Source organism: Colletes gigas, unplaced genomic scaffold (genome assembly GCF_013123115.1).
Source record: "Colletes gigas isolate AHSC1104 unplaced genomic scaffold, ASM1312311v1 Colletes_gigas_Sc00002, whole genome shotgun sequence".
Taxonomy (NCBI): domain Eukaryota; kingdom Metazoa; phylum Arthropoda; class Insecta; order Hymenoptera; family Colletidae; genus Colletes; species Colletes gigas.
The window spans coordinates 1,740,969-1,755,987 of NW_025106631.1; the positions used below are offsets into that span (position 1 = coordinate 1,740,969).

The 15,019-nt window shown below is 38.1% G+C and overlaps 2 protein-coding genes across 4 annotated transcripts in view; one reads left to right on the forward strand and one right to left on the reverse strand.

Moving 5' to 3' along the window:
• LOC122403937 overlaps positions 1-9,270 on the reverse strand; it is a 56,539-nt gene extending 47,269 nt beyond the window's left edge. For 2 of the 3 annotated variants that reach the window (XM_043407752.1, XM_043407768.1), the window contains exon 1: positions 1,055-1,233. The gene's annotated coding sequence lies outside the window, so the exon portion shown is untranslated. Of the gene's footprint in view, positions 1-1,054; positions 1,234-8,868 lie in introns of those variants that run through there. The other variant, XM_043407759.1, reaches the window with a different exon arrangement.
• A 1,845-nt stretch (positions 9,271-11,115) lies between these two features.
• LOC122400369 (proline-, glutamic acid- and leucine-rich protein 1-like) lies at positions 11,116-13,947 on the forward strand. Its single transcript, XM_043401804.1, has 7 exons — positions 11,116-11,229; positions 11,326-12,071; positions 12,144-12,323; positions 12,394-12,658; positions 12,737-12,937; positions 13,001-13,293; positions 13,383-13,947. Exons 1-7 carry the CDS (start codon positions 11,116-11,118, stop codon positions 13,945-13,947), a joined length of 2,364 nt encoding a protein of 787 aa, XP_043257739.1.
• The last annotated feature ends 1,072 nt before the right edge of the window (positions 13,948-15,019 follow it).

Below are 15,019 nucleotides of genomic sequence, written 5' to 3' on the forward strand. Positions count from 1 at the left end.
ATATAGATACGAAAGGAAAATATTTGCTCGACAGTGGTACGATTTTTTCCTCGACAATCGCGGGCACGATTATCCAAATTAATTCAAGAAAATCTGATTACAGTATGCCGCAAATAATTCTAAACTATTTTTTCGCGAAACATGAAAATACGATGGTTGCTGGGAATCGAACAAAGAAACATAAATTACACGAATTATACTTCCCAAGTGATTGAAAGAGTGACAAGAAGAATAACAAAGTCCAACGTGTAAAAAAAGAATGATAAATCTTGACGAAATCCTGATCCAGGAAGAATATTTTTTATAAAATAATGTGACAAAGATGTGAAAGAATACACTATCCCATCGTTGAACAAATAAATATTTTTTAATATTGGACAGAGAGAGTGTAACAACGAAAACGTGATATCTGTCAAATTTTCGCCATGGATCTATTATTGGATCGATAACAGTAACACGCGTTGATACGTGACATTTGCGCTATCATCTGCTCTATTCTTATAACGTTTGTCTAAACGAATGTCAATTGGCGAATAACATATTGTACTCCATGTAATTCGACCATTTACGCGAGTGTCCTCTCGTATCAATTGTTCCTTATCGCTCGAACGTGAATTCCTTTACCCTAGTTCCAGCATATCCTCGTCCCTCGATACACATTTCGTAAACAATCGGATTAGTCACCCAATGGACAAACATTTACTCAATATTTACACTTCGTTACTCCGAAATAACGCGCTTCGTTCGTATTATTCCAAATTACAAATAAGAAGTACACAACTTTACGAATAGAATAACGTACTTATGTTAAATTGAACGAATACGATTGCCTTCAAAAAATTACAAAAATGTCTGAACTTTCACGAGATATATAAATATAAAAAACGAAGCAATAACGCGCAAAATGTTTACGGAAAACCGTCTACATCAACAAGTGTCTCGCAGATGAATCGCAGTACCGAATTTAAATTCCGGAGCGTGCTCCTGCACCGCGTAACAGGTAAAAGAAATTCACCTTTCCCGTAATTCGATAGTAAAGTAAACGATCGCCTACCTGTTGTAGCGCGAATTCTGGCTATTGGCTCTCACCACCTTTGCAACACAAAACTTTTTCGTCGATTTCGGGAGGTACGGTTCGCGCGATAAGGGAAGGCTTCACCGGCGTTTCCTACACGCGCAACGGTCGAACACCGACTGACGCAACTGTGTCGCTCGCGAGCGACGTCACCGTCTGACCACGGACGGCGCCTAACTACTCGCCACGCTATTGGCCGACGACCGACCACCTTGCACGTATACGCGCGCCGTACACCTGGTTGAATCGCGCGCGTTTCGCTCGTGTGCGTTTGCGCGACCAGGAACAACACGAGTGGAACCGATACGAGCGCATTTTTTTCGGGGACCGATGAATGAGATGCGCTCTTCGTTCGCGGCTTGACTCGCGTTCAAACCATATCCATACGTAACCCCCGTGCACTCCAAAGATTAATATAAACGTTGAACTTCTCTTTGAAATAATGTAAAAAGTTTCTAAATGTTTCTTTAGTAATAAGTTCAGGTTTTGTTAAATTTACAAGTACTTGCGTCTTCGTACTTTTATTTATTTTGTTTTTTTCAATTTGAAGTGTACACGGTAGACACATCGAGGAAATAGCAGAATTTGTGTAGGAATGTGGCCGACGCGTTTGAATGCAGGTAACGTATCAGCCTGCGATTCGACACGCTCCGTGACAGTAAAACGGAACACTTGAAAGTTCTCTATGCTTTTCGAAATTGCAAGAACGTCTGAACTAGGACTAGAGTTCGAACAATTTACTATTTAAATATTGTATGGATATTTGAATTTACTTGGAATATGTGAGAATTCGAATACAATCGAATTTGGTTATCGCGGGTACGCTAATTAAACTATTGTGTCCACAGTGGGCAGAAAGACACGCTAAATTTAATTCACACGTCTTGTACAAATGACCACTTTAAGGGGATATTTGTAAAATGGGCAATTTTTATGAATTTTTCCTACCATATCAGAGTCTACGTAATTCTTGCTTTGTAGATTGGTTTATTGACATTTTATTAATATTTACTGAGACAGACGTATACTTAAGAAAATTCCTTCATAACGATTAACACTACTTCAAAATGAATGTCATTGAACTTTATTTGCTCATCTGTTTACATTTTATTTATACCTAAAAACTCGTTGCTTTTCTTCTCAATTTGTTTCCAATAAAAACTGAAAATTTTAGAGTGTTTTTTCTAGTTATGGCAGACAGTGCATTACGTCTTCGTTTCAAGTATGCTTCTGTACAAAGTATGCAAATAAAGAAATGAATTCCACGAAAGAAAGCCCCCCGGTGAACAGTTACGTCATTCACGACAGAATTTTACACGACGACATAAAGGATAACAACTTTCGCCGTCCGTCATTTATAATTTGGAGAAAGCGCGCGGTTCATCGCTTCCATCGGAAGTTCGTTCAATTTCGAAGACGTTTATTAGCGTTTATCGCCTAAGGAGGATCGTCCTATTTAATTAAGCACGCAGGTGCACGAACGTCGCCGTTGGAACGAAAGTTTTACGCAATTCTAACTCCCTTGTTCTTCTTCTTATTTCTTTTTCACAGATTCGGTCAACCGTGATTTTTCTCATGTATCTTTCATCGAGTAACGTTTGATCGCTGCCGACTGATTGTCGTTAATGCTCGCCGAGCGTAAGGAGCGCGTTCACCCGCTGCTCGTCCCGTTAGCACACGTATTATTGCAAAACCACGAAATCGCGAAACAGCGCCGCGTGCAGAATATCGCGCGAGGATACGCCGCGTTGCACGTAGAAACGTTAAGGGGCCACGAGCTGAATCGTAAAATAGAAAGGACAATTTTCACTTGTTTGCAAAACACCGATTCGACATGGGTCGAATTTTAAAAAAATTAATAATTAAAAACTCAAAACAGAAGCTGAAGAGACCGTTAGCGTGCTTTAAAATTAGATTTTTAGGCTGTGAAAATCTATAAACTATTAATTTTAATTTTCCAATAAATTACTCTCTATTGGAGCCAGTGTTGTATTCGATCGAGAGTCGCCTAATTTATGGTCGCAATTAACGTGAAATTGCCCCGAGGAACCAGTTTCGCGTTTTTTACGCCCCGACCAAAATACGATAATTGATATCTAGCCCGATTAGACGACGCTCCTCTCGCAAACGTCCTATAAACACCGCGTGCAAACAAGAGATTTGACGATACCAATAACATTACGACATACGCAAATAACAGGTGGCATGAAAATACATAATTACCAACAGGTTGCTTGCGTGGCGATCGAGAGTTTATGCGTGTTATCCAGATACATGCAACCGATGATAATGACAACTGCGCTACCTTTGTTCTTTTTGAACTTGAGCTACCGTTACAATGTATCTCTTTTATATTAACAGGACTGGATCAACCAGTTAGCAAAATAACACGTTTAGAGCGCCATAGAGTCAAGCTAATCCTTGTGCAAATATCATTTTACTATTTTTAAAACTAGAGGATTGGTTCCGACTCGTCGTTCTTCCTGATTAGAAACGGAAAGCAACTTTTGAACCAGAAAGGACAGACGGGGTCGAAGGAAAGTAACACGAGAAATTCTCGGTCAGACGAGTAACCTCGCGTAATCGAGTTGACCCCATGGGACGATTAACCAAATTGAAAGGTCTCGTGGACGACTGTGAGTCATGACTTCTCCTTAAAGTTCACGATCGTTGCACTGCCGGTGTTTCGTGCACTGACAACGCTTGATAAATACAGTGGTAGATCGAAATTTATGCAACTTTAAAGAAAAAAGAAGCTGGCCAACAGGTTTGCAGACTTTAACGAACGTGATTCACGCAATGGCGGTTGGATCGTGGTACATCGAATGCAAAAGAATTCCACGGGAAGTCTCGACTCTGTTTTTGCCACTGTTTTCTATTTTACCTGAATCGTGTATTTTTTAAAATCGTTTGGTAATTTAACAACATTGAATTGCAACGGAATGTAAATGGTTCCGGAGTCGACTCGGTGGCAACAGCTTACGAGGTTCCATAAACACGTTCGCGGTTACAAAGTGTCATCGATCATAATAGATTCTGTACGATAACCAGTCGCGACACGTGAAACGGACAGCACGTGGCTCGGTATCGGACAAACTAATTCACCGACGATGCGCTCTCCTTCGACCGAGGTCAGTTCTCCAAGCTACCTGTACGGAACAATTGAAAGAATACTGTTAAAAAATGAACGATACTCCATGCATATCTAAAAATCCAAAGTACGTACTCGAGATAAACGTGTATCTTTCGAAAATTATCTAAGATTACCGGATCGACCGCAATGTCACATCGCGAAGCAGGAAGCGATTGTCTTCGAGTTTTTACGTGCACTGGGAATATAGTACTTCCTAGTGGCGGTCGAGTTTCAAAATGCCCGACGAACAAGATACGATTCCTTCGTATCTTCTGTCCTCTACATCCACAATTGGTGAACCTAGTTTCTTGCTCACGAAAAACAATTAATATATAGGATAATGTACAAATAAATATTCCTGTTTCATCAAATGGATTGACATTTGCAGCAATTAACGTGCTTCTTAACATCCGTGATACTTTGATCCGTTTTAATTTATTTCTTTAAAAAAAAAAAAATTCGAGAAAGTAAATTTTTCAGCAGCATATCACGAATAATCTAAGTTTCTAATGGTTTATTACCAATAATTAAAACAAATAAAATGATACACGAGTCACGATAACACGTGTTTCTTGTAGAGACGATGCGTACATCTAATATAGTTATTAATATAATTTTCCATATCACTGTTAAATATGGTTTGAGTGACATAGCGTGTAATGCATGTGTGTCATGTTTTTTAACGTCCAGGTTGCTCTTCGACCACCTGTCGGATGTGACACAATTCGTGTGACTTTTTTTATTCTTTAAGCAGAAGGAACAAACTAAAAGTTTCAATACCGCTTCGTAGACTAAGCGTGGTCCAAGCCCGACTAAATATTAACGACGCAAACATGGTTTTTATTCGGTGAATTATAATTTTTAATTTTCTAAAGAGCAAAATCGAAAGTTCAATATAAATAAACGACTGACCGTCGGTTTTAAAGTCATATTCTGAGGCTCGTTGCTCGAATTGACTGGAACGTAATCATTAATTGATTAAAGAAAAGTTTATTGTTTATTTATATTAATACTCTTGAACGCTATCGGTCGTTCCTCTCCACCAACCGGAGGATATGAATGGTAAGGATGGTGGAAGATAGCATTTACGATAAAAGACTCATCAGGGAACACATAAACGATCTAACTGTGCAGCTTCTAAGATAACGTATGATTCCTTACGAGCATGTATGATCGATGCGGGATCTACCTATCGATAATAAATCGATACGTTACGAGGATGATCTGTGATCGTCCAGGACAATTTCCATCCCCCATCGTTTAAATAATTCCATCGATCCGCAAGAAGCGTCCTTAAAGTGGCCTGGTTAATGCAAAACTTCAGTTTGCATCAAAATTAATTAAGCTAAAATTAAATTCGCAAAGGTCGTTTTCACGTGACGTAAAGTCGTAACTTTGAAGTCATGACAGAAAGTCGTTACTACCTTGACATTGAACGTCGTGTCACTTATTTAAAAAACTGAAGATTCGCTTCCACGTGACACTCGATGTCGTGACATTTGTTGCCATGAAAATTCATAATAGTGTGACAGTGTTACTTGTCAATCTTCATTGACCTTTAATGTCAACAAATATTTTTTAAATTGCTATTTGGTTCAACGTGGCATTCAATGAAGTCATTTTGGTTGCTCTTAATGTTATTTTCAATTCGAAAGGAAACGATAAATAACACTAGTGCTACATTTTTTCTTTGGCTCCCACTATTGTATCATATTATACGTACCAGAATATGAACTGGCATTGCGTGATGCGCGACGATGACATACAAGGCAATAAGCCTGGGCACAAAGCCTAGGAACATGATCTTTACGCAGATATTGATCAGAGAACATACTCTAACAGTCAACTACAAGGTCTGATCGAAAAGTTCGAGGACATCGTTCATGAATCGCGAAACAATCGAAGTTTTGTTCCCTTTGATAGAAATTGGCTGACTTTTGTTTGACAAAATCCCTTGACGCTTTGATTCCAGCGAATTTCGGGGAAATCCGAGTACGAGAAGATAAATGTAAGAAGTCGACGGTTTCCCGGCAGAGAAAATCTCCGTCCAACTGTTATTACTGGCATTGCCGCTCGTTATGAACTGGATATGAGAATAGATGGCTATGAACGATAAAACGATGCTCGATAAAGGAAGGCAAGATACGCGGGGCCTCAAGGCGTGGGTCGTTATCGCGAAGTGCTACTTCGCGGGATCTATGTTCCCGGTGGCAGCTACGACGACGCGAAACAAAACGAGAAATGATCCAAATGGTCCGATCGGATTCGCTACAAATAAGTTTTCCGGCTAAACGCCTCGTTTTGGTCCAATAATCACGGACGTACGAGACACACTTAAGTTCCAATTAAGTTTCGAGTCTCGAATAGCTCGAAAATAACGTAGCAATTTTGATCTCGAGACAAAAACAGTCTAAATCATTCTGTTTTATTAAAAAATAGCACTCCACGGGGATTCGAGGTAATTCACTGTTTCGAATGTCTTCGTTGACAAATTAGGTAACTTTTTATCTGGCCGCGTTAATTCTTTATCTAGTCGATCCGTAGATTTACATTACGCCCGGCCTTGCCTCATCTTTTCGCGAAGGACACTACAGAGGCTGCAACCCATTGTAAATTCTTGCTTTATGCAAACGACCTTAAGGTATTCTAAATGGTTAAAACACCGAGTAACGCGTTGCGCATACAACAGGACTTAAATATGCTTTATGATCGCCGCGATGGAAACAGATTATCGCCGCTCGTAATGGAACGTGATATTCTCGTGTGCGGTCGTAAGAAATACATTTTACTCGATCGACGAAATAGGTTAAGTAGATACTGACCTACGTATCGTTTTTAACTCCTAATTTGTCGCTTGTCTGTCATTATCACGATACGATGAACAAGACGTTCAGACCTTCGGGCCTCTGCTAACTTTGTCATGTTTAAACGGCTGTACTCTGATTTCCATAGTCATTAGCCTACTTCGAATTGTCATCGTTCACTGATCGAGATCGAGAGCTATTCTATAGACAGAGATTGATCTAAAACGGGACAAAGGTTATTCTGTAACTTACGATCACAGATTTTTCTCAAAATCAATGTAATTTCGTTCGCGTTGGCAGTCCTCGGTGAGTCATTTCGTATAACGACGATGGAAAAAGAATAAGATGGGCGAATACTTTTTCTCCTTTATCCCCCTACACTTCTATGGCTTCGACGCCTACATAGAAACATTTCCCTGTTGCTTCGCGAAACAAAGGCAGAACCAAGATTATCGTTGGTGATATTTCGTTTCGAAATTGTCTTCCGTTCCCGGAGGTTCGGTGAAAGTAGTGCGATCGAGTGAAAGTCAAATTAATAGCGACGAGGATCCGCGGAGGCTACGAGTGAGATGATTAATTAAACGGACCAAACGGCTTAATGGAACGTTTAAAACGAACGACAGCTTCCGGAGACCTCGAAACCACCGCCCGGTGTACTTGGAAAATCGTTCGCTTTCTTTATTGACCATGCAGTAATCGCCGTGGATAAGATAATTCACACTTAAGTGTAGATTACTCGAACGTTAGAACGGGTGCACGTTATGGCGCATTTAGATATTATTTAGCATTACGGACTGTCGTGTACACTAACACGCGAGAACTCGTAAAACTACCCACTGGGATGTTACTCTATTAGGGTCATATTTGCCATAATCGCCGCAAGAATCTTCCGATACCATACGAATATCATTAACGAGCCGGAGTAAATAAATAACACCTTCGTTGGGCAAGTAACAAGTTGGCGCGTTCGACGCGCCTAATCTCGGATAACTTATGAATACGTGTGTATCGTATGTTTCATCACTCTGTTAAACCACCATTACCCGATCTAATAGGGAAACTGGTCGCTCGAGGGAATTTTCGAACGATCTATCCGTATTCCGTGGCGAAATAACAGAAACGATAGAAATAAATTACAAAGTTGGTTAAACGATCGCAAAAAAGTCATAAAAATTGGACACCTGCCGACTAGAACGAAGTCTCAAGTTCCAAAGTATTTGGCTCGCGACGAAGGACATTCGTCTGTCGATCTATCGAAAAAAAAAAGAAAAAAAAAATGGTGTCAGAGCGCATTGTGTTCGCTGTCAAACACGACGTTCGAAATAATTATGACGGGGCTCAGAACATGGCACTGGAAACGCATACGCTAGTGCCTATTTTAAAAAACAGAGTTACCAACGTGTAATTCGCGCGATCAAATTGTACCGATTGAATCCAGATTGGAACAATGCCAAAAAGATATCGAAGTTTAAAAATGGAAGAACGCAAAAAATGAAAATAGAGTAAGAATGTTCATCGGTTTTGCCATATTTAATGACAAACTGTTGGCAGAGCGAATACTTTTGTCCGTCGCTGTATGTTCCGGCACTGTACCCGAACGAGTCGCTTCGCGTCGCTGCAATCGCGATTGTCAGGCCCCACGGCTATGTTGGGCCCCGCATTCCACCTGTCAGAAGGTGGGTCCACTCTCTCACGGACCGTAAAGGAAGCAAAGAAGCCACTAACGGCAGAAAACGAATCGCGCCACGAAAAAGTTTATTCCCTGACCGTCCCGTGTCGGCCGCCTTCGTAAAACGGCCGTTTTCAATATGGCAGTGAGCATAGATCCCGTTCCGCTATTCTCTGCACTTACATACCTCTCTAATGTCCATTTTCCACGAACGATTCGCGCTCCATGCCAGCTCGATTCGCTGAATACGTCCTGGTCGATCGATTCACAGGTTACCGGTCCGCGGTCCCAATCCACGACGTTGGGCCCTTAACGTTTTCCCGCGGACGTGTTCACCAAGCACCCAGATCTTTCGTGCTGGAGACCACGCGTGGGTCTGGAATGTAAATGGTCTTGACAACGAGAACGAAAAATCGGCGAGTGTCGCGAATCGGTTCGCTCCGGTTTTAACGGTAGCTCGGGCACGATCGGCCGTGAGACGCGGTCCGTATCGTTGTTAATAAATAAACGATGCTACGAGATCGCTCGCGACACAAAAGTCCAAACGAATTGTCGCCCCAGCAATGTTCGCCACGACAACATAACTGGACACCGGTAGGTAGGGGAACTGATCCGTGGAGGAACGAGTAGAACCGTGGTCCTGAAACCAAGGGGAAGGACGCAGGGTGCCTGACGCGAAGAGGGTGGGACAACCGAGCGGGGTAGAGGGGGAAGACTACTCTGTCCTGGTCAGGAAGGAGATGGCCGGTAGGCGTTAGGGCTCAACACTGTTTCGCGCCTGTGCATGAGCCTTTCTATACGCGCGCGAGTGTAATTGAAATATCCTTGTTTTCTTTCGTACACCTTTTTTTTTCTTACCGCTGTTATCGCGAATACCCCTGACTCCATTTTCGTTTTACACGCGAACGTCTAGCCGCTTGCCGTGTCCAAACAGTTCTTGCGTTTATTTGCAAACACTTAACGCTTTTTCTAGCATGTTTACGCAGGCGTTCGAAACGAAACAAGCTCGTTCCACACTGCGTTTTTCGATTCGTCGTTTAACCATGCCCTTGAAATCGCGTTTTAGTCTACCGCTACGTTCGCGCTTCTAATCTTCTTCGTAGACTACATGTTGTAGGAGACAAACGAACGCTCGCGGCAGCGCGCATCTGTCAGCATACACTTCCGCGAACCAGAGATTTAACCCTTTGATTTCTAGCGGCGCCTACAGGCGCTGGAGCACAACAATAATAAATACAGATTATTATACGATGGAAAAAGCGTTCTATTCAAAAATAATGTAACACAATATACCTGTTTATTCTATTCAACTTTGTACATTTTTTCCTTCCCTCTTCCATTACTTTCAATTCCTGCTTTAATTATTGGAGCACAACAATAATAAATACAGATTATTATTCGATGTAAAAAGCGTTCTATTCAAAAATAATGTAACACAATATACCTGTTTATTCTATTCAACTTTGTACATTTTTTCCTTCCCTCTTCCATTACTTTCAATTCCTGCTTTAATTATTGGAGCACAACAATAATAAATACAGATTATTATTCGATGTAAAAAGCGTTCTATTAAAAAATAATGTAACACAATATACCTGTTTATTCTATTCAACTTTGTACATTTTTTCCTTCCCTCTTCCATTACTTTCAATTCCTGCTTTAATTTTCAATTTCTTCGTGCTTCCTTTTAAATTTCTGTTTGGATAAATGTAGGGAATTATAATGCTGGAAAAAAACGAAAAATGTATAAATCATCCCTTGCGTACAGTGTTTGTTATATTGCAGCGTGAAAGAGACTATCATTACGATCGATACAGTAAAGAATGTCAATGGGAATGATCATTTGCGTGATCGTATGCATCCATGGAATGAGAAGAAATATCTAAACCGTCACCACTGAGTGCACCGCAAAATTACATAATAATTCCTTTTGCGATTGAGGCCAATCGCGTTGCGTAAAAGATTCACGACGTTTACTATGCTTTAACTACCTCTAAGCCCGCGGTTTATGCAGATCTGTATAGAATTTATTCAAAATCTATGCCACAGATATAAAGCTACATTGAAAGATATTTAAAAAGGTGCATAGATAGATATAGACAGTGATATCGATCGTCGCTGACTCTATATTGTTCATATAAAATAGTATTTTTAAGCAGATAGCGTTTCAAATTTTTGAACAGTATTCCACTGAATACCATAGTAGGATAAAGTATCTACGAAATATTTTCCTTTATACTCGAAGGATAATATTTGTTTAAAGTTACATTTCAATTATAGTACTTTAAACAAAAATTTACACCGCATAAAAAAAAATACATTTAACAATTTTCCTCCGTTCACCGATGCATTTTCTCGTCCGACACTCGTACAATTGCATACCTAACCTCAGAAATATTATCAAAAGCACGTGTAGCATTACAGAACCAAAACAATGGCAACAATAATGGAATTAATTAATTTTCACGATCATAGCTCGAAAGAATATGATAAACTTTTGCAAGATTTAATATGCTCCAACGGAGATATACCATTTAACATAGAAGAGGTAAAAAGAAATTTCTCAAATTAACCATACATTTTAGAGCCATACATCGTTTACTATTTTAATACCGTATCTTGCAAACATAATTTCTGGTTTCAGGTTGATGAAGCACAAAATGTCATTATATCGACTATAAATAATTATTTAAATCGATCACAGACGCGATGCAACGGTCTGTTACTTTTGGACAAAATTTTGTCGCAATGTTCGAAAGATATACTTTCAAAATATTGTATATTATGGATGTCAAAAGCTACACAAGTATTAGAAAGCATTCATAGCGTTCCGCAAGAACTAAGTATTTCCTGTAAAATTCTTGGGCATTTAATTATACGAACCAAAGACATTCCTGAAATACAGAAACAAGTATCTATGCAGAATGTAAAACAACTTGTTAACGCGTTTGGAAATTTAGATACGGAGAGAATATTTGGTCCGGTGTATTATTTGATCGCTGTGTTATTGCATCAGTATCCTGAAGTTTGCGAACGCTTTCAGACATCCATTAGAAAAACAATATTATTGCAAATTGATTCCACCCAAGAGAATTTAGTTCATGCTAGCGCAAAGTGTTACGCGCTTCTAGCTAAGGCAACAGAGCGCTCTTTCAAACCACCAGTTTCAAAACCCACTTACACTAACTGGTTGTATCATCATGCGCTTATTTGTAACAGTTTACATACTATAATGGATGAGTTATTTTCTAGTTTGATAGAATTAGAAAATATAAACATTTGGGATAAACTAGAATTACCAAATATATCGGAAGAGAATATTATTCAGTTCTATTTTAAACAACAACAAAGATTTTTGAATTTATGTTCTTATTTATCTTGCATGCTGCGGTAAGCGGATATTATCCAAATATGCATAGTAATTGAAGAAGTACCATTATATGTACGAATTCTATTTTATAGTGGATTTGGCAACAAAAACTCAGTATTACCTCATGAGATTTTGAAAGTCTTATGCAGAGGATTGGCGATACAGCCTTCAAACTTGAAGAATCGAAATTCTATCAGAGAACAGATGTTATATCTTATCTTGCCGAAATTGCATATTGCTTTGTTCAATGTTTTGAATGGATTAATAGATGGGTAAGAACAGAATAAAATTCGAACAGTAAAAAACTATTAAAAATTAAATTCATTGCCTTGAAATATTTAGATTTAAGGAGCAGTTAATACCATTCGGGTCAACAATATTACAATTGTTCCTTCAAACGTTACAATGGACAGAAATTGTTTCCGAAAATCATATAACTATTAGTGGTATTAAACCATTCAGAAATGTAAGAATATCTGTTTACAAATGTCTTACATCTTGGCTTGTAAATACTAATTTACTATCAGGCATAGAAACAGTAGCGAACGAATACCTTCCTTCTATACTAAGAGATATAGTCCCAGAAAGAGATCGTGTTTTATTAACTGTAAGTTCTTATTTTACTTGAACGAAATACGATTTTAACTACCACTAATGTAAGTATATTTTATCATTTTTGTTACAGATTCAGAAAACCAATAATTTATCGAAAAGAGCGTTAAAGCGTCTTCGAGATAGTCAATATGAAAAGGGTACATATTTAAACAATGAAATAGGCTCTAGCAAAGAAAATTATCTAGATGTAGATACGTGCAAAGAGAGCCTTATTACATTGCAAAACATATTTTTGAACGGTGGAACTCTTTTAAAGCAAACATTCTTCAGAGTAAGGCATTTATATATAATTATTAAATTCAATATTTGATACAGTAATGATATTTATTTTCAGACGGTACAAAATATTATAATACCTCTTCTATATGACTGTTATTTGAGCTCTGTTGACCAGAAATTTTATAAAGAGACACCTGAATGCCGATTGTTGTTATTAAGAGTTCTGAGAGCTTTTCAAATGAATCCACATTCTTTGGTGCCTTTGCCCACACAATATTCACTAGAAATATTTGAAATGGCTTTGATCGATAGTAATGTATGTATTAGTCAAGAGGCTAAAATAGCATTAGCAGAACTTGAAAAAATTCTGCATCCCCAGGCACCATCTATACAAATATCTCAAGTGGAGTAAGTTACAAAAACATAGATCTATAAAAATATCAATATCACAAATCTTGTTCCAATTTATTGGAGATTATAAATTAAATATTTTTCAGATCAATACAAAAGGAATTTGTTATTGATAGCGAAGATATAGAACGCGCTAAGACATTAGGAAATGAACTTGATGAAAATACTGAAGACGAGGATACAGCTCCGTCGTTAAATAAAAAAATGAAAGTAATAAATCCTGTTTTGGATAACTCTGTTGAATCTATTACAAACATCTTTAGCATGCAGAGTACTGAACAAAATAGTGAAGTTACGTCGCACGAAAGAAACGAAACTGTAGGAGATAAATTAAGTAATACAGAAAAAGAAGTAACAATCACGGTACAAGATAAAGATACAGTGTCGAATGAATCTAGATCGACACCAGATATAAATACTACATTAAAAATTACAAACAGTGAAACGCAATCAACGTTATTGCCGAATGTTGTTCAAGAAAATGAAGACAATCAGACCAAAAACATGGACACGTCGGAAGAAATTTACCATAATCCGGAAAACGATGGTCGTTCGCCTAAAACTGATCAGGAGCATTTGCCAATAGAGAGAACAGAAGAAGTGGAAGAAATTCTGCAATTATTTCAAGATGTACCGAAAATTGGCAATTAAATTCATTTTGTATACTTTAAACGCAAAATAAATGACTTGTCAACTTTTTATAATTATTATCCAAAAAGTTTGTTCGAAGGGCGAAGTATAAAAGATTCTTTGACACTAATATTTTTTGGTTTGTTCATTAGAGTAGTAGAATTTGGTAAGAAACTTCCTGGGGGTTTGTCTAATTTTCTAATAGGATTTTTAATATTATCTATAACTGTTTTAGCTCTATGATCAACAATTTCTGAAATACTTTTAAAAAGATTGCATGAATTGACTGTAGTTGTTCTGTAAGGCCTGTTCACAAACCAATTTCACAGTATTTAAAATATTTGCAAGTTGAACATCAATAATTTCTTATAATTTAATTTAACTAATAACTAAGACTGCACGATTACCTAAATTGTTTCAATACGCGAGAATTTAAAGTAATACATAAAAAGATAGCTTACTTGGAATCGATATTGATATGGTGGCTGTTCAAATCGAATGTCAGGAAAAAACGTTACATCCTTCATTTGGATCTCTTATACCATAATTACGTACTTGTTGAACATAGTTTGTTGTATGAACAACTGAATCATCCACTGGAGGTTGTGCAGCTGGATTATCACCCAACAAACAATTCTTTTTTATCTTTTTAAAATGTAAAAAATAATATAATCAAATTCACTCAAATACGTCTGTACATTTCGAATACCCATGCAACACTACGCGGTCAATCGATTACTCGGGGCGATTAATTATCGATACGACGCATAGTACATAATATATACAAATGAAAGCAATGCGTATATAACAAGATATAAATATTTCTGTGAATTGTTTAAAAAAATTAGTAATTATTAACCGTTAAAAGTTAACGTTAAATATTTTAGATTATAATATGTAAGTGTGTAGCTTTAAATCAAATACTTTGGCGGGTACGCAGTATAACCAACTTAAATTTTCCACGATTGACCAACTTCCGGCTGCGTCTGTCTCTGTTTGATATCGAGTTCTCTTGGTATGTGGCATATGATTTTCTTCCTTTTAAAATCGTCTAAAATTTGTAAAATTACGATGCATCCGTTGTAAAGAAACG

Bases quoted from the DNA above. Each gene is read 5' to 3' on its own strand.
- LOC122400369 (XM_043401804.1), top strand. From the start codon at position 11,116: ATGGCAACAATAATGGAATTAATTAATTTTCACGATCATAGCTCGAAA. The intron at 12,072-12,143 runs GTAAGCGGATAT...TCTATTTTATAG, and splicing joins TATTTATCTTGCATGCTGCG to TGGATTTGGCAACAAAAACT. The intron at 12,324-12,393 runs GTAAGAACAGAA...TGAAATATTTAG, and splicing joins TTGAATGGATTAATAGATGG to ATTTAAGGAGCAGTTAATAC.